Here is a 19,222-nt window from a genome sequence, read left to right as displayed (position 1 = left end):
CCTGCCGTTTCGTCAGTAATGCTCACGATGTCGGAGCAACAGGTGAACCCCTCCACTGCGCAATGCATAATTATAAAATTTCTTGCTCGTGAAGGAGTTACAGCAGTAGAAATTTGCCAGAGATCGACTGCACAGTTCGGTAATCAAATATTGTCCAGGACACGTGCGTTTGCCTGGCATAAACACTTCAAGGAAGGACAAGAATGTAAATTAGAATTCTTTCTACGTCCACCTATTCAATACAATGACATTTTATTGTGATTAAATCACATGTCAAATGGTACTAGTTTCAGCATCTATGTGCCATCATCAGCCGTAAGTACAAATTAAACAATTATATACATATGCCTAAAACATCTAAAACACATTTTAACACATTCTAAAATACATTTCTGTAATGATACATGTGATAAGTTAAAACTGTTACAATTGATTGCTGTAATATAAAATACTTAAAATTCCGGCAATTCGTTATATAGTCCAGTCTGTGTACATCCGGGATAAGTGAATTTGTGCTGTTTTCTGCTGTCTATATGGGTGACACTTGTTCACTTGATACTAGCTAGTTCCAGGGAAGTTTAATTTGATCATGTACGATCGTGATATAAAGAGAGATGAATTCCCACTTCAATTTAAACCTGAAGAAGAAATTAGCCAAGTTAGACGTTGGAAGCAATGAATGTATGGAAGTTACTAGAATCATTAGAATCGTAAATGATCATTGACTCACCTTGAACAGCATGTTGAACGTGTTTGTTAAATAGACGGAGCCGAACGATGTGTGTGTGTGTGATAGCTAAGGTAGGCAGCGGTAAAGGAGGCGAGAGGAAGGATGGAGGCGGGGCATCTGTGGGGGAATGGAACTAAGACGGGGCGGAACGATGGGGTAGTGGGGGTAATTGACGGGAGTGTGTATTATGGATTACTTTGAAAATGGAACTGTTTTTCGATAGTTTGGTATTTTGAAGCCAATTGATTAAAAGATCAAAAAGGATGTTGGGTTTCATAACTACAAGGACGAAAATGTGTCGAAAATCAACAACACGATCGCCGTCCTCGGGCCAGCATTACATACGAAAACATTTGTGCGGTTAAAGACAATACTGACGACGATCAATGGGCGAGAGTATCAGAAATTGCAGACCAAGTGGGAAACAGCTATGTGAGCTGTCAAGCAATCATCACAATCATCATCTTGAAACCGTTTCTTTCGATCGGTGAGGCATTTTGCTGACTGATTTTTGCATGAGCGATGCACAATCAATGCTGCTTACTACTGTGAGCTGTTGAACAAGGAGAGGGTTGCACATCGCCGCAAATGACAGGACCAACTTATTTGACAGGTCATCCTCTCCATGACAATCCGTGGCCCCATACTGCAGCTCTATCTCCAAACTACAGGAAATGCACTGGACTACACTTGATCATCCCCCTTACAGCCTGGACTTATCGCCCTGCGATTTCCATTTGTTCGGACCACTTAAATAGGCTCAAGGAGGGTAACGATTTGAAGATAACGAGAGTGTGGAAAACTTCATGCACCACTGGAAGGTGACACAACCCTGTCATTTTTACAATGAGGGCATAAAAAAGCTGCCCATATGCTGGGACAAATGTATTTCCAAAGCAGGAAACTATGTGGAAAAATAAATTGTAATTGCCTTGTGTTTTTCAATAAATGAATTTAAATACAAAAAATCCTGTTTATATTTGATCCCCTCTAGAATTCCTGTCCTTAAATCTATCTCTCTTAGGTTTGAACCCACAATCCTGGGATCTGGAAGCCAAAACCCTAACACTGATCCACAAACGGATGCACATCGCCGCAAAAGACGAGATCGAGCGATTTGACAGGTCATCCTCCTTCACGACAATCCATGGCCCCATACTGGTTCCCAATCAAGGCCCTGTTTAAAGTATGTCATTTTATATAAATCCAGTTGCTAGCTTGCCAGGTCTATCAAAACAGGTTTTTCTGTGGAGGTTTAATTCCTTAGCTTTTGACAGTACCTTATCAAATTCACAACGCTCCATCACCTCTCATCTATCCGACATGGGCAGCCCTGCTAGGAACTTCTCTCAGTGACACAGAGCTGACAAACATCTGATTATGCTGTGGTGAATCAAATTAAGTACCATCTTCCTTCTAGTCACACCAGTAAAATATATCTCCAAGCATGGTCTTCTATCATTAAGATAGACTGCAATTAAATTGAATTTCCTACACAAAATACTATTGGTTGAAATTCACGAAACTGAGCTAAACAGACATGGGCTTTAGCAATCTGACAAATGTAAACCTGAGCAGACAACGAAATTACGTTGCCAATTCTTGTTTTAGGACATAACCATTATAAATAACAAGCAACAAGGATAGCAATGACGTAAGAGTATTGAGATGAAGCTGATAACCGCCATATCCAAATCATTGATTGGAAGATTTCATGATGATGATGCTCGTTGTTTAAAGGGGCCTAACATCTAGGTCATCAGCTCCTAATGGTACGAAACGAGACAAAATGAAATGACAAATTAGAAGTCCAAAATCCTCCACTGACCAGAATTCAAATCATGAGGACGGACGGACAGACGGATATGAATTTAAAACAATCAGTGGAACCGACCCGCGATGCCTCAAATTCACAAAAGCTGGCATAAAACAACAGTGTTACTGACCAAGAGACTGCTTCTATAGCACGATACTGAATCAATGCTGCTTGTAGTCGAAAAGGGTCCAAAATCCAAGTCATCGGCCCCTCATAATGGTACTTATCGCTACGAAAGTAGAACCATGGTATTTGTCATGTTGCGGTTATCGAAAGTATCGTAGACTCGTGGTATTCCATACATTACGGTACTATTCACAAGTAATGAAATTTGCACATGTAATACAGACTAATGGTGTTTCGCACATTGTGGCACCATTTATTAATTAATACTATTGGCCTTACGTAGCACCAACACAGATAGGTCTTATGGCAACGACCAGCACCATTTACAGGCAACACAAATCTATGGTGATCATCACATAAGTGAACTAACCACAGGGACTCGCGCTATCCCGCGGTGTTCGTCATATAGTGGGTACTAATCGTAGGCAAGCCAGAACCACGGTGTCGCTCATATAGATGTACTCATCACAGGTACTGTAAAAGCCGGCAACGCACTCTTTTGCTACTAATCACAAAACAATTTGGTACCTAAAATAGTAGTACTACACAAAAGTAAAAGCGACCCATGGTGTTACCCGCGTGGTGGTAATAATCACAAGTAGTTTCATGGTTCTAATACAATCATCCCTTCGTCGCCCCTTACGACACGCAGGGAATACTGTGGGTGAATTCTTCGTCTGCGTCCCCCACCCACAGGGGGTGATTGGGAGATTTACTAGTGTTTTAATAGCAAATGACAAATAACTTTTTGGTCACAAACATTTTTTCACTTGAATAATAATCAATTAGTTGAAAAATAATTAAATATTGTCCATCTCCGATCTGAACAAGCTACGAAAGATAAGCTCAGTTAAAAATTACTGCTAAAGTCCATGTTAAGTTTCTTGGCTTTTCTTACGTTAGCTCTCTGAATTAATAAGTAAATATTATGAGTTAATGTTCAGCTTCTTGGCTGAATGGTCAAACACACTGGCCTTCAGATTGATTTCTGGCTAGGCATTGTAGCCTTGTGTGGTTTTCTTCTAGCCCAAGTACTGGGTGTTTCTGTTTGTTTTAACACACATCTCTTCATTTACATAAAACACATAAACCACCATAGAAACATTAGTAGAATACGTCCTTTCACGTAGGGTTGGTATCGGGAAATCTTGGCATGACAATGAAAAGGGGAACTGAAAGAAATAAATGGCACTTTTTAAACTCCATATTTTTTTAAATATTTGTTTTCATCACACCGACACAGACAGGTTTTATGGTGATGATGGGATGGGAGAGGCCTAGGAGTGGAAAGGAAATGACTGTAGCCTTAATTAAGGTACAGCCCAAGCATTTGCCTGGCATGACAACAGGAAACCACGGAAAACCATCTTCAAGGCTGCTGATGGTGAGATTCAAACCCACTATCTCCCGGATGCAAGCTCACAGCTACGAGCCCCTAACCGCATGGCCAACTCGCCCGGTATATATATGAATCTTGATTCTTCTCACAACTCACTCAGCAATTCAAAATGAAGTCTCTCACCTTTGACACCCTGCAAGTGCCGATTTTCACTCGTATCCGACCCATCTTCTTCCTCAGGAATCTTGGGCTCCTTCCCCATGGCAGAGCTAGTAACAGCAGGATCCGAGGCAACAAATGAGTTGTCATTTCCACTGTATGATCTCTCACTTAATGCACTTGATTCTAGGTCACTCTGCCGTCCATTATCGTCTTCATCAGAAGACAAGGTGAGTATGACTGAAAGGAGAAAGGTTTAAATGTAACATCGGAAACACATTTATAAAACTAAATATGTCTCTGCCATTAATCAACACCAGGCTTAAAGTACAATGCAACTTGATATTATGTATTAAAAGTATTGGGCAAGGAAACTAGCAAACTACAGATGCGACATTAGTCAAGTGCACGCAAACACCAAAATATAAAACTGAATACATGATCTTACTACAAAATACTGTCAAAAGATCTTCTGTAAACAGATAAAGACATAGAGAAATAACTTGAATCTCAACAACATGAGTTCTGTATATTATAAATCACCAACTGAAGAACCTCCTTTGGCAAGCACACAGTCTGTACATTTCTATGAACATGCATCAACTGAATTATGCAACATATTTGTACAGAAATCCATCAATATCTCACAAAAGAGTTAGAGAGCAGCAGCTTACTACTCTCAAGGAGTACCTTCCAGAACACACTATGTGATATTTTTAACTTCATTTGCAAAGAAATTGGGACGAATTATGGTGAATAGATGAAGTCCATCATTTCATGACTAAAGTTGTTGCATCATGAAGGCACCCATGTATCATCATCATTTATTATTATTATTATTATTATTATTATTATTATTATTATTATTGTACGGCCTCAGTTACTGTGTGCAAGCATTTTAATGTGATGCCATCTAGCTGCTTGCTCGACAACTTCGATGTTCCATTTTACAATAGGTCTACTAGATGGCAGAGTAAACCGAATCTCTCTTGCGTGGCATCTACGGTTGAGTTTTAATCAATTTTGTTGGGTAAACAGCAAATGTGTCAGCAGAGATCTTTTACATACCGGCACTGCCATGGGCAAAAAGTACCTATGAGACGGAATACCCAGAACTCGATCCTCCGTTTTTGGCGGGACCACGAAAAAGAAATGTACCAGACGGGAAAACGGAGAATCCAGGAATAAATGAACCATCGACAATTTGACTAAACATCACAAAAATGAAATATGTTTACTTATAATCTTACAAACACACCTAAACCTAACCGAACTATAGCCTCAATGGGCCTTCCGCCTACCAACTGATCGCCCTCGGGCCGAAGGCCTGCAGATTACGAGGTGATGCATGGTCAGTGTGACGAAACTTCTCGGCCATTATTCCTGTCTCTCTAGACTGCGGTCACTATCTCACCATTAAATAGCTCTGCAATTAAAGGTAATCGCAGAATGAGTGAACCTGGAACCAGCTCTCATACCCAGGTAAAAACGTCTGACCTGTCCGGTGATCGAACCCGGGCCCTCCGGGTGAGACACATGTAAGTTAGACCGCGGGGCCGGTTTCAAACATTAATTACCAGTACGCGACTTTAAAATCTCGAAACTTTACATTCAGTTTTACCGGGGAAACTTCGTCAGTTTCCTCTGAAAACTTCTTTCAGTTCACCAACTTTGATCAGCCAAACTCTTTGAAAAATCTAATAGCCGTAACGCCAAGCCAAACAACAATCGACCACAAGTAGTTTTTAATTCTCTAATCTAATAAAGTAAAGCATATTAGATACAAAAGCGCCCAACATGATGGCGAAATCCTGTTTTACTTCATCTTACATTGCAGTTTGGTCACCGGTATACTGTTCATAGTTTATGGAAATCTAGTACCGCGTAAATTAGGCCATTAGGCCTACATCGACTTTTAAAGGTTATGTTGAACTCGAAAATATGGTTTTGAATGAAAGTATTGATCCTCAAGATCTCGAATGCATTATATTCAATTCTGCCCGTCACTAATCACAATCAAATCGGAAAGAGAAAAAATATCAATAACACTTCCGAAATTACGATTCACGACCTTGAGCTCAGCTGGAAAGCACACACCCTGTACAAGTCAGTACGAGTGCAAAATTATACAAAGATTTTAAATGTAACGTGCGCAAATAAAATGGCTGCGGTTTTTATAACATGTTAACACAAAAACATGAAATTCCCAGTCTTATATTAGGACGAAAACAATAATAGGCAACCCCAAAACCTCCCATGGCTTTTTGTATGTAAGGTGCACAATCTGTTCTGCTCTCGATAACATAATCGTAATACCAATATAAATGGTCCGTTATTGGACATTATAAATTTTCCAGCTAACTCATTCCTGGTTGCCAGCGTTTTGCCCTCGTGTGCTAGGCTGGGCTCATCACTTGGTACCTAGCACACCTACCAGCCTAGCACACGAGGGCGAAACGCTGGCAACCAGGAATGAGTTAGCTGGAAAATTTATTATCTCCAATAACGTACCATTTATATTGGTATTATAAATTTACTCATTCGGAACAAATATTTCAGATTCCCTATGGGAATCAACATCTATATCATCTGATGGCCAAGCAGGCATCAATTTTTGATAATGGGACAAAGTGTCTCATAGTGCATTGGCACTGCCGGTGGCTACAATTAGCTTATGCAGTGGCCTCCACGGTATGCACTAGCCAGCGTCTTGGTAGGTGTGCTAGGTACCAACTGATGAGCCCAGCCTAGCACACGAGGGCGAAACACTGGCAACCAGGAATGAGTTAGCTGGAAAATTTATTATGTCCAATAACGGACCATTTATATTGGTATTATAAATTTACTCATTTGGAACAAATATTTCAGATTCCCTATGGGAATCAACATCTATATCAACATAATCGTACCCGATAATACTAAAATACTAAAATTTGTGTTACTTAAGAAATAGCAGTTTCTATTCCTGTCAGAAAGCCCAGTGACTATTCACTGCCCTGAGGGAAATGCCAAAAACCTGTTCGGTGATACACTCGAAAAAAGTAAAATATAAACATCTAACCCTGGACATAATGTAGACATTTTGCAAGTATGAACATTTGATGAAACTCGTTCCGTCTTCATGTAGAGCTGTCGAAATGCGCTGTTTCCTTCCAATTGTTGTGGAAACTCTCAGCTTTAGGATTTCCAAGGATTCTCTAAGCAATACCACCCGAATACGATGGTAGGATGGTCCCGTATGCAAGTTCACCGTTTTTCCAGTACAGTACTTTCTCAAATTAGCGCAATGACTGGACGTTAACACCAAGATCCGTACGTATGGTGTAGCCGTCCTTTCGTAAAATACAGTTTCTTGAAAAACGCATGATCGAGAATTTAGCGTTGATGGGACTGAAATTTCTGGACGGTTGTTCCGGGAAATCGGTTCTTCGAGGAACGGATAATGCAGGATTTTTACAACGTGATTTCATCAGGATGCTCGCGGGACCACAGAATTTGAGCGAATCATAGGAAAAACGTAGTTTCCAGCAACGTATAATCAAGGTTCTACTGTATTTATAATTCATTTCACCATGGGTAAAAAGTATCCATGCACCTCCTAATGGGTTGTCAAATAAGATTTAAATCTGCAGTGTCAAATGGACTTTCTCTCCTGCCCTTCAAAAATAAACTTCCTCAGCCAGGTTTGCACCTGCTCTCTTGTGATCTTGAGGCAGACACACTACCACTGGCCAACAGAGGGAGCTTCTACCCGTAGCAACTCATACTGATTCTTCACCAATACCTCTCCTGGGCTTACTCCTTGAGGAAAAACCTTAGCCCTAATTTTCCGTCCCCTTATAACATTAGCTCATCTATCTTCCACAACTTCTCCCCCTTCTTACCCCTCTCTTTTGCCTATCTATGTTATCCTGTATTTTGATTGAGGGAGACCTACCTTCATTCCAGACCTCCATTACAAGCCTAATTATTTCCATCAAACTGGCTCCCTCTTCCCTCACCTTCCTTAATTCCCACTCATACCCACAGTCACTACATCTGCCTCCCTTAGCCGTTCTTTTATCTCTTCAAAGAAATGTGAATCTTACCACAGAGGTGCAATAATACAAATTGTGTTCTGCTAACAGCAGGCCCCTTAAGACCAGTAGGTAGTCCAGTCACAAAAGCATCTTTAGCTGTTTTTATTTTGTCCTCCCAAAACTCTCACACACCATGTCCTCAATTCACCCAACATTCATCACGGTATATAATAGTCCTTCCCTTGCTCCTAAATTGTTACATATTCCGTAATTATAAGTGTTGTCACAGTATAATATTGCTTCTTTCAGTTTCTTTATTCCCTCACTTTTTGAATTGAAAACCCATTTCTTTCAGGAAACTACCTAAAGTCGAATATTTAAAATTTATCAAATCTTTATCGTTAACTTTCTTTGCTACAGCCTGAATTGTAGCATGGATATTTTGAAATAGAAATGAATTAAATTTGCATTGTACAACCCCATGTACAAAATTATTATAAAGAAGCACATTTTTATGTGCTAAGGAAGTGAAAAATATTTATCTTTACGTGCTAAAAATCTAAAAATAGTTGATAATAAGTTTTAAATATTCTGCTTTAAATACCACATAACCACTCGCATTCAAAAGGTAAGTTCTCTCCTTAAGGCAAATGGATGTCTGCATATGGAAAAGCACTGTATGGTATATTATTTTTTGATGTGCCCGAGTAGATATTTACAATAATAGATATAGGCTATACATATTATTTACAAATGACTATGTCGAATCGACAGAGAGAGCTTTTATGGCGACGATGTTATAGGAGTGGGAATTAATTGTTCATGGCATTAATCAAAATACAGGCCCAGTATTTGCCTGGTGTGAAAATGAGAAACCACAGAAAACCATCTTCAGGGATGCCCACACTGGGGTTCGAACCCTATCTCCCAAATGCAAGCTCACAGCTGTGCACCCCTAAACGCACGGCCAACTTGCTCGGTGATGTTTTGTTTACATATTGCAACAAAAAGAGAAATCTATCCATCTTCAGAAAAAAACTGTACCAGTTCGTTCTCATCAATCACACGCTGGAATATTAGTTGCTAGTAGTAGTCTCAGAACTGTAGTGAACAACAAAGGTAATCATCAATTTGTCTATCACAAAGACATGTTGATTATCTCTAAATAATGCCTTGAACTGCGAAAACGATTGCTCTACATCCGAGGACACCACATGAGCACAGTAAAAGGGAGAAATGTCAGCAACCCTAAGGCCATCAGTTTCACCAACATGACCACCCTCCAATACTTCAGCAACTTTACACGTTTATTTTCTAAACCCCCACAGCAAATGGTGATACTGGACCTTTAACAGTCACTCTACTTGCAAAGCCATGAATGAATCTAATTAATTTTCAACAGACTGCACTTCCTTCATTGTTTCGGACAACAGGTTATTGGATTTTTCAAGTATGTCTATGGTTTTACACAAGAAGCTTAGATTGGCAGATATAAATGCCAAGTTATTTTTCAAACAGCTTTCACCATGTCAAAAACTCTTCTGTAGTCCACAAAACATATGTACGTCGCTAACAATAAATTCTCTAGTCTTCTCTTCAAGCAGCCAGAGGTAAAGTATTTTCTCAGGCGTTCCTTTGTGTGGAACAAACCCAGTCTGCTCATCTGCTATTCGTGATAGGAAGATCTTCAGCCTCTTGTTGAGTATTGTGAGCATTACTTTTGCTGGCATGGGACATGAGACCTAATGTTCTATAATTTTCACAGTCAAGACAGGAGTCCTTTTTGAACAGTGGTATAAAGACGGACTGACACCAGTACTCCGCCCAGGTTCCAGGTGTCCAGAGCTTCTGGCACAACCTGTGAAGGATGCCAACACCCAATTCACCCATGTTCTTCAGCACTGACTCCAGAGTCAGGAGCTTTCCCATTGCATAGCTTCTTCACGTTCCATGTTGAGATAGCTTCGTCAATGCGGAGCTCATTTGTAATTGTTAGACCAATAGCAGATTTGCCATCCTGGATATGTACACAGCTCTTGGTTTCATCATATAATCATTGTACTTGTGCTATACCTTTCGGCAATTTCTTATGTCTCAAAGATTCCCATATATGCTTGCATGGTACATGGTTGTGCGGGGTCCAGTTATAAGTGTTTTACCTTTCTCCAAATACTTCTCATAGAGCATTCTGGTTGATCTATGAGGATCCATTTTGTTCCTGCTGAAGTGTAGGTTGAACATATTTTTTAATCCTGCTCTCAAGGATGGATTCATAGATTTTGAGGCTACGTGACAGAGTTACACCTCTATAGTTAGTACATTTCTTCCTATCACCTTTTTTTTCAACAATGGGTTGATAATTCCCTGCTTGGGTATTACATTCTCTTTCCAAATACTGTTCAGCACTCTGTACATCTACTGTTGTCAAACCTCCTAGTACTTAGATCATCTCAACACTAAATTCATCTGATCCAGAAATGAGAGGTTCCTCCTCCGCCTGCTTTGCTGTTGGGTCAGAACACACTGGATTTCAGTGGCATTTCCCTCACTGGGGGACCATCACCCTATTCTAAGGAGGCTCCTTCGCCCAAAGCCGTTGGCCTGTCTTAGGGGGTCGAGTTATTTACCGCCGCTCAGCACTCGGCATTAGCTGTTTTTACAAGCTGGTTGCCAATCCAGCTAACCCCCTTGACTTCTTCTTTTTTTAAGTTTAGATGCAGCTCTCTCCACTTCCAACCATATTGGTATTTCTGCTACCAAAATCATAAGGTTTGTCATCTACGGGAGTGACATTTCCATCACAATTAAGTGTTTCAAAGTGCCTTTTGAACTCCTGTAATGTTTTGGTAACTCCACCATTGTCCAATCCCAAGCCCGGAATGAGAAAGGAGGAGGGTTAGCAGGGTAAGCTACTTTCAATGACGTTTTGGTTTCATTATGTGTCTTCGTTCGTCAAAAAGTGGAAAAGGTAGTCAATGAATAGTTAAAGAAGTTGAACCAACACTCCGCACAAATAACACAAATAAATATTCTATAGGCTGTGTTTCAGTATCGAAGTTTGATGGCTACATTAGCCCTTGTTCTCAATATTACGAATGGGACTAATACTGCAGTAATAGTTCTGGCACTGTTATTACTTATATTATTCTTTGTCTGCATCATCCAATAGTAACACTATATCGGTATTGATCTGTTTTTGCGACGCCATTTCACCGGAAAACCGCAAAAATATGTAGTAAATACGTGTGCAAAATGTTGCTTCATACAATGTGTGTATTATGCAACCCACTAACGAGAGGAAAAAAAAAAGGGCACGATTCTGAGGGGATTTCCCTCATCAGCAGAGTTGAAGGAACAACTTCTGCCACGCAAGAGCATGTGTGTGTACCTCCTCGGCTAGTGAAACCGCGAAATTCGAACAGAACATATATATGTTTCCGTCCGGAGAAGAGTGGCATGGCAGTGGTGGTGGTGTGATTGCTAGGGTCAAAACAACAAGGTCAGCTGATCGATATCCATGAAAAGTAAAAGAATAAATCAAACCTAAAGATGGATCACAAATTATGGTGTAGTAAAGATTCTGAAGCATGACAGAATTCATAAAATGGGTCTAAACAGAATGTCTCTTACACTTAATCATCATATAATTATGATAATACCATACTTTTAGAGGCCAATCAGTTTTTGTGTACAAAAAACAAAAAGAACAGAAGCTATCAAAACTATAAATCAAAATACAAAAGTACACTTCAAAAAGGAACAAAGAGAAAAAATTTCACTTTCACTGTTTTGCAAAATGAACATATTTGATTTGCGTTACATGGAAAAGCTCTGTAAAACCGACATTTTAAAAATCTTAAGTTACAATTAACAAACCAGTTAATTCCTCTATAATATGTCTTATTTATTAACCCCTCAGCGCCAACCTCTATACGTGGTATAGGTAATGTGAAACAATTATCTAATTATGGGGTTTATCCGTGTTGTAGAGTAAGAATTGAAGATCGTTAAATTGTAGTTGTTTTTGTATTTACAGTTATGGATATGCAAATTATTTTGTTTCCAAGAAGAAATTATGGGGTTTATCAACGTTGTAGAGTAAGAATTGAAGACTGTTAAATTTTAGTTGATTTTGTGAGGATAAATATTAGTCAAGTAAGTCTGAACACTAACTCTGTTCTTTTTTGAAAGTCTGTTTGCTTCATTCTTTCCCACAGAATAAAATATGATGATCTGAGAAATTTGTCTTTACACGTGATGTTCTTTGCTCTATTTGTGCTTTGAGAGTGTGGTTTATTTATTATATTTGTCTTTATTTATCACCTTGTAATATTTTCTTAACTCTCCACGAGCGCTCTATGTAGGCATCAGTTAGTGCTGCTTTCTGTCATACGAGAACCAGTTGTGCATGGTATATATCTCGTTTGAAGGACAATGTCTCGACCTTTCATCTGAAATATGTATCGAGTTGGTTGTTTTGTCATAAATGTTATTCCCCTCATTCAGTTTCGTCTTGCTGCTTTCGGTATCGCTGTGGCTTCATCAGTCCGCGTGACGCGCCGCACTCAATGGCTAGCTCCAGCTGTGGTTTGACTGACAGTAACATGCTTGAAATATTGTATAATTCAGGTGAGAGTTTAGTCGGAAGTAGTAGTGACAGTATGAACAGCAGTGATAATGAAATAGATGATGTGGTAAATGATGAGGAGGAACCACTGTTTGGAAATTTCGTGTGGATGGCTACGGATAATTATACAGGTCAGAGGGAAGTTTTCAACAGTGAATTCGGATTCCTGAATTCTCTAATATTCAGACAAGTCACAGGGACAAGCATTGTTCAGTTATCTTATCAGGTTCAGCTGGTGGAAGGTTTGTTTACAAAATACGCTCACTTGGGTGCGGAACGAAATATTCAAGGCCGGCGTGCATCAGATAATACAATTCCAAGGTTGCAGGAAAGAAATTTAATCAGGAAATTAGCAGCCAAGAGTGAGAAATTCAAACCTCAGAGACTTCGTATCGTGTGTTCAAAACACGGCAAGAACAACACGTCGGAGTGCTGCTGCCAGGAGTGTGACGTGGGTCTCGAACTATATCACATGAAACTACAGTAAATTACTAAGGTAATGTGAAACAATTATCTAATTATGGGGTTTATCCGTGTTGTAGAGTAAGAATTGAAGATCGTTAAATTGTAGTTGTTTTTGCAAGGATAAATATATGTCAAGTAAGTCTGAGCACTAATCTCTGTTTTTTTGAAAGTCTGTTTGCTTCATTCTTTCCTAAAGAATAATATAAAGAAATGATGATCTGAGAAATTTGCTCTATTTGTGCAATGAGAGTGCGGTTTATTTATTATATTTGTCTTTATTTATCACCTTGTAATATTTTTGTAACTCTCCACGAGCGCTCATATAGGCATATTTCGTGAATATCGGACTAATCTTATACTTGTAGTAACTCTTTAAGTAAATCAATGTATTTCAGTCGCGCGTAGTTGAAATCTCCTCCGGCCATGGGGTAGGAAGCTCTTTAAATGGGTGCGATGCTGAGGGGTTAAGAAATCTAAATGAAAACATTTCTACCAACCCGGTTCTTCAACCAGCTTGCGTTTTTTCTTTCCTGCTGCACAACGTTTTGTTCCCTTGCTCCCTTCCGTCAAAGCTTCTAGTTTTATGGGCACCTTTGGATAAAATTTCTGAAACAAAATGCAAAGTCAAATTAAACAGCAAACAATATTTTTAATTTTAAAATGTATTAGCTAAAGAATGTTGATATCAAACAGCAATTATCCAACTCCTAAAGAAGATAATCACTACATGATATTCTACACATCTTTATACATAAATAGGAAATTATCTATATTTTAATCAGAATTTTTTAATTTGGTAATAGTGTGTAAGTTGTGACCAGAATAAGAAGGAAAAGCTACTTCTAAATTTCCCTTATGTATGTATGTATGTATGTATGTATGTATGTATGTATGTATGTATGTATGTATTGTATCAGGGACGCACGGTACATGCCTTATTTATCTGAGCAATGTCGTATAATTATCACGCGTGCCGAGAACTCCAAGCTCGCTGTGTTTACATCTGCCAGGATGAGGCAGCGAGCGAGCGAACAGCTGTGCGCGACGTAGATGCAAGGAGCAAGACAGTCTAGCCCGCCCAACTCGTCAACCTACCTGGTACCAATATAAATGGTCCATTATTGGATATTATAAATTTTCCAGCTGATTCATTCCTGGCTGCCAGCGTTTCGTCCCCGTGTTCTAGGTTGGGCTTATCAGTTGGTACCTAGCACACCTACCAAGATGCATGGCTAGTGCATACCGTGGAGGCGACTGAGTAGGCTACTTGGAGCCACCAGCAGTGCCAATGCACTTGAGACTCTGTCTCATTACCAAAAATTGATGCCTGCTTGGCCTTCAGATTATATGGATGTTGATTCCCATAGGGAATCTGAAATATTCGTCCCGAATGAGTAAATTTATAATACAATATAAATGGTCCGTTATTGGACATTATAAATTTTCCAGCTAACTCATTCCTGGTTGCCAGCGTTTTGCCCCCGTGTGCTACGTTGGGCTCATCAGCTGGTCCCTAGCACACCTACCAAGACGCATGGCTAGTGCATACCGTGGAGGCCACTGCGTAGGCTACTTGGAGCCACCGGCAGTGCCAATGCACTTGAGATGCGGTATGGCTAGGGCATACCGTGGAGGCCACTGCGTAGGCTACTTGGAGCCACCGGCAGTGCCATTGCACTTGAGATGTGTCTTGGTGGGTGTGCTAGGTACCAACTGATAAGCCCAACCTAGCACACGGGGGCGAAACACTGGCAGCCAGTTCATTTACAGGAATGAGTTAGCTGGAAAATTTATAATGTCCAATAACGGACCGTTTATATTAGTATTATATATTTCCTCATTAAGGACAAATATTTCTGATTCCCTATTGGGAATCAACATCCATATAATCAGAAGGCCAAGCAGGCATCAATTTTTGGTAATGAGACTGAGTCTCAAGTGCAATGGCACTGCCAGTGGCTCCAAGTAGCCTACACAGTGGCCTCTACAGTATGCACTAGCCATGCGTCTTGGTAGGTATGCTAGGTACCAACAGATAAACCCAACCTAGCACACGGGGGCGAAGCGCTGGCAACCAGGAATGAGTTAGCTGGAAAATTTATAATATCCAATAACGGACCATTTATATTGGTATTATAAATTTACTAATTCGGGACAAATATTTCAGATTCCCTATAGGAATCAACATCCATATAACCTACCTGGTGGCGAGAACTGGATACATCTGGAATCCACGAGTCATGTATTCAAGAATTTTTTATTCAGAAATTTACAAAACTTTTTTAATAATGGTCGTATCATTTTGGAAGAAATACCATTCTCTAGTCAATCACAAGAATGTCTCTGTTGTCACATCTCAAGAAAATCCATGAAGGGATTTTAGAGTAAATCCACTTTGAAATAATACCGTTATCATATGAAGATTAGGCCTTGACAGTATAAAAGACGGAACTACTCAGCGATAGACAGACATTCTTCAGCAAGGGCACTGCCTGGTCAGACGCTGTGTTATTCTGTCCATCGGAAAGTGAAGTCAAGTGACGATGTGGTCATTGTAAACCTCGACTTGTAAATTCTCACGCCAAGAATTAATCTCGCAAGGAAACATCGGCAATGGGCAAGTCGCTGATCGCGATGAAACTTGGAAAACACGTTGAGGTACACGTAAAAAAGATGCTGACATCAATTTTTGGTGCCAACATTCATTAGGGCGTTAACTACGGGGCCTAAAAGTTGCGACATTTCAAATTCCGCGCGATCAGCGATGAATACCTGCTGGCCAATGCTAGGCCGGGACACTGCGTGCATGGAGACACGCCTCTGCACCTCCTCCCCTCCCAATCCAATTGGTTCGCCACCGCACATTTCCCTTCTCCTCGCGTTTGACGGCTGCTTAGCTGTCGAAGAGAACCGGTGCTACACTTTGCGTACTATCAGCCTTCCTCATATCTCTCCTTTGTAATTTCCACATTGTATTAGTCAGTTTACATTTTCTGAATTGTTTATGAAAACGTTTACACCGGGCGAGTTGGCCATGCGGTTAGAGGCGCGCGGCTGTGTGCTTGCATCCGGGAGATAGTGGGTTCGAATACCACTGTCTGCAGCCCTGAAGATGGTTTTCCATACTTTCCCATTTTCACACCAGGCAAATGCTGGGGTTGTACCTTAATTAAGGCCACGAACGCTTCCTTCCAACTCCTAGGCCTTTCCTATCCCATCGTCGCCATAAGACCTATCTGTGTCGGTGCGACGTAAAGCAATTAGCAAAAAAAAGTATGGTACCTATTGTTAATTGTGTTTTGTTTCGGTTTTCTTTTCAATCTTTAATGTTTCCAATAGACCAAAGATTGTTTTTGTTTACTATCTGTTATTGACTGGGAGTTCGCCTGATGTAATGTATACGGAGTCATTTATTGGGTTGCCTGTTAATTATTTGTTATTGTACCAGGTCGTACATTAGCCATTTAACTTTTTGTGTATGTAACTGCCATTATACCCAGAAGACTGTTAGTGTGATACTTTAATATCGGTACATGTTGAATACATAGACCTTCGTCAGCTAAAACGCAAAAGTACCGGTAAAGTAAGACTACAGGTCTGCCTGTGATTACTGTATATCTACTGCGTATATAAATGCACATCTTTTTTTATTTTTCAAGGCTTTTCTTATTACGTCAAACTTTACTACATTCCATGTCATACTCATATCAAAATTGCCTATGCATTAAATTTAATTATATTGGACAACCGTTGCTGCAATTGAAATGTGTTGTGCCTGTCACTGCAAAACATAAATAAATCGTTCAGTACAAGCACAAATAAAAACATTCTACCTACAGACTTATTCCTTATACCAGAGTACGCAATACGGAAAATACCAGGAGTTTCAAACTCGAAGTTCATAACTGCTGTTGTTGTCGTCTGCGATGTCGTTTTGTTATGACACAACTGACAGCGTACACACCAAGGGTGGGGGGAAGGGGACATAAAAAGAAGATCTGGACCTATAACCAGGTTTTGATATCCCGAAGTACCGAATCTCATTACATTCATTGAGATCCTCTACCCGGGCACGAAATTTCTTTACATAAAAAGGTATTTAACGTTGTTTAAAGGTGGGAGATTTATTTAGTGGTGGGCGATTTAATTTAGTTAATTCCATATGTACATCCACTCTAAATGTCACTAACGACAGCTTTAAGGCGTTTTAGAAGTAAATAATAATTTATGCGTAGGTAGAACGCGGTACCCCATCCCACGCTTGACAACGCCCGGTGGTAGGCTACTTAACTCGGAGTTGTACCCATGAATGTGACAACTCACTGGAATTGCAGGAATGGAAATATAACATTTGAATAAGATATTGGTATATTAGTTTAGGTTATTTATTATCATTATGTGTGAAACGGAACGTTATTTAAAGGATTTCAATAATTATAGTACGAAAAGAAGCAAAGTATAGAGCCTGTTCCGTTCAAAAGCTAAGTAATAGACAAGAAAAATGTTCCACTGATCAATACATTTATTGTGAATGAATTATTGCACTAGTACCGGTTTTGGCCTATCGTGGCCATCATCAGTTAGCACACAAATTTACAGTCATTAGACAAAATTACAAAGATGTTACGTAAGAACATCCGGATGTCTAATGAAAAATGGAAGTAAAATATATTGCAGTGTGTTGCGTTAAAATATCTCTGATTAAAAGTGGTGATGGTTAGAATAAACTAAAACCTATTGATTGAGCATGGACATGAGTACATAAACACATTAAAATATATGCCACATCATAAGACACTAAAAAATATAACACATTAAACACATTAAAACATGGTATATTTTAAAAACGTCTATTAAAATTTGAGTTCATGTTGCGTTGCATTCATTCTTCAATCCTCTTGCAGTTCTTGTATTGATTAAGTTGTATTAGGTGAATATCGAGAATGTTCTATGGCTGATATACTTTGTATTGGTATGTTATAAGAACTCTTGTCATTAAAATTTGAAAATTGAGTACTGTGCAATTCAACTGTTGATGTAGTCAGGTAAGATTTATATATACAGCAAGATAGGGTTTAATTTTAGAGCAGTTGGCGGTGACACTTCTCTCGTCTATGCACGTTATATGGTTGTTATCTGTAAAGAAAAGCTAATATGAGTATAGCGTATGTATGAGGGAATGCCTGGATGTATGTGTGAAATGAAAAGAGTACTTACTGTTGTTGCTGTGGAGGTTGTGTACCGATGTGTTTGGAGATTTGTTGTGTTCTGCTACGAGTATGTCTGGGGCTCATGTTAGCTGTGTGGTGGGATGTTGGTGGAGGGGATAGAGGAGTGGCTATTGTGAAGGTAGGGGCGGGGTTAGGTTTGTGATTCGTCGGTTTGTTATGACGTGTGTTTACTAATTTGAGACAGTCATTTTTTATTGCAGGAATGACTTTGTCGAAGATGATACTGGTTTTCTCTGTAATGTCGTTAATGTTATGATTGGGGTTAGCGTATTGATCCAAAGAAATATAGAAATCTTCGGTTATGTTGAGCAGGGGGCCCTTAGAGTTTATGTTTAATATCATCATGTCATTATTGATGTCTGTGAAGTTGTGCTTAGATTCTTCTACATGTTGGCCTATTGATGAGAAATGGTTGTGCTTTACTGCATTTATATGTTCATTATAACGGACGGTGAAGTTTCTGCCTGTACGTCCAATGTAGCTTGTGTCACAGTTGTTACATTTGATGCGGTAGACACCTGATTGGTTGTATTTATTATTATTATTGACTGTTTTGGTGTTGTGTAGTGTTGGTGCTGTTGTGTGTGGTTTTGAATGCTATTTTCAGGTTGTGCTTCTTAAAGATATTAGTTATAGTATATATATTGGTGTTGTTGAAGGTAAATAGGACATAATCTTTTTTCGGTTTGGCCGTTTTGATTAATTTAGTT

General features: G+C 39.5%; 1 protein-coding gene across 2 annotated transcripts in view; it reads right to left on the bottom strand.

The window, feature by feature from the left end:
* LOC136856885 (uncharacterized) overlaps positions 1-19,222 on the bottom strand; it is a 518,885-nt gene that overhangs the window by 172,779 nt on the left and 326,884 nt on the right. For both annotated transcript variants that reach the window (XM_067135106.2, XM_067135104.2), the window contains 2 exons: positions 13,779-13,887; positions 4,195-4,410 (listed from right to left, as the gene is read on the bottom strand). In XM_067135106.2, coding sequence (XP_066991207.2) covers positions 4,195-4,410; positions 13,779-13,887 — 325 coding nt within the window. The remainder of the gene's footprint in view (positions 1-4,194; positions 4,411-13,778; positions 13,888-19,222) is intronic.

The sequence above is a fragment of the Anabrus simplex genome, chromosome 1, assembly GCF_040414725.1.
Source record: "Anabrus simplex isolate iqAnaSimp1 chromosome 1, ASM4041472v1, whole genome shotgun sequence".
Classification (NCBI taxonomy): Eukaryota; Metazoa; Arthropoda; class Insecta; order Orthoptera; family Tettigoniidae; genus Anabrus; species Anabrus simplex.
Note: the sequence above shows the minus strand (reverse complement) of the source record. Positions and strands in the feature narration are given on the sequence as shown.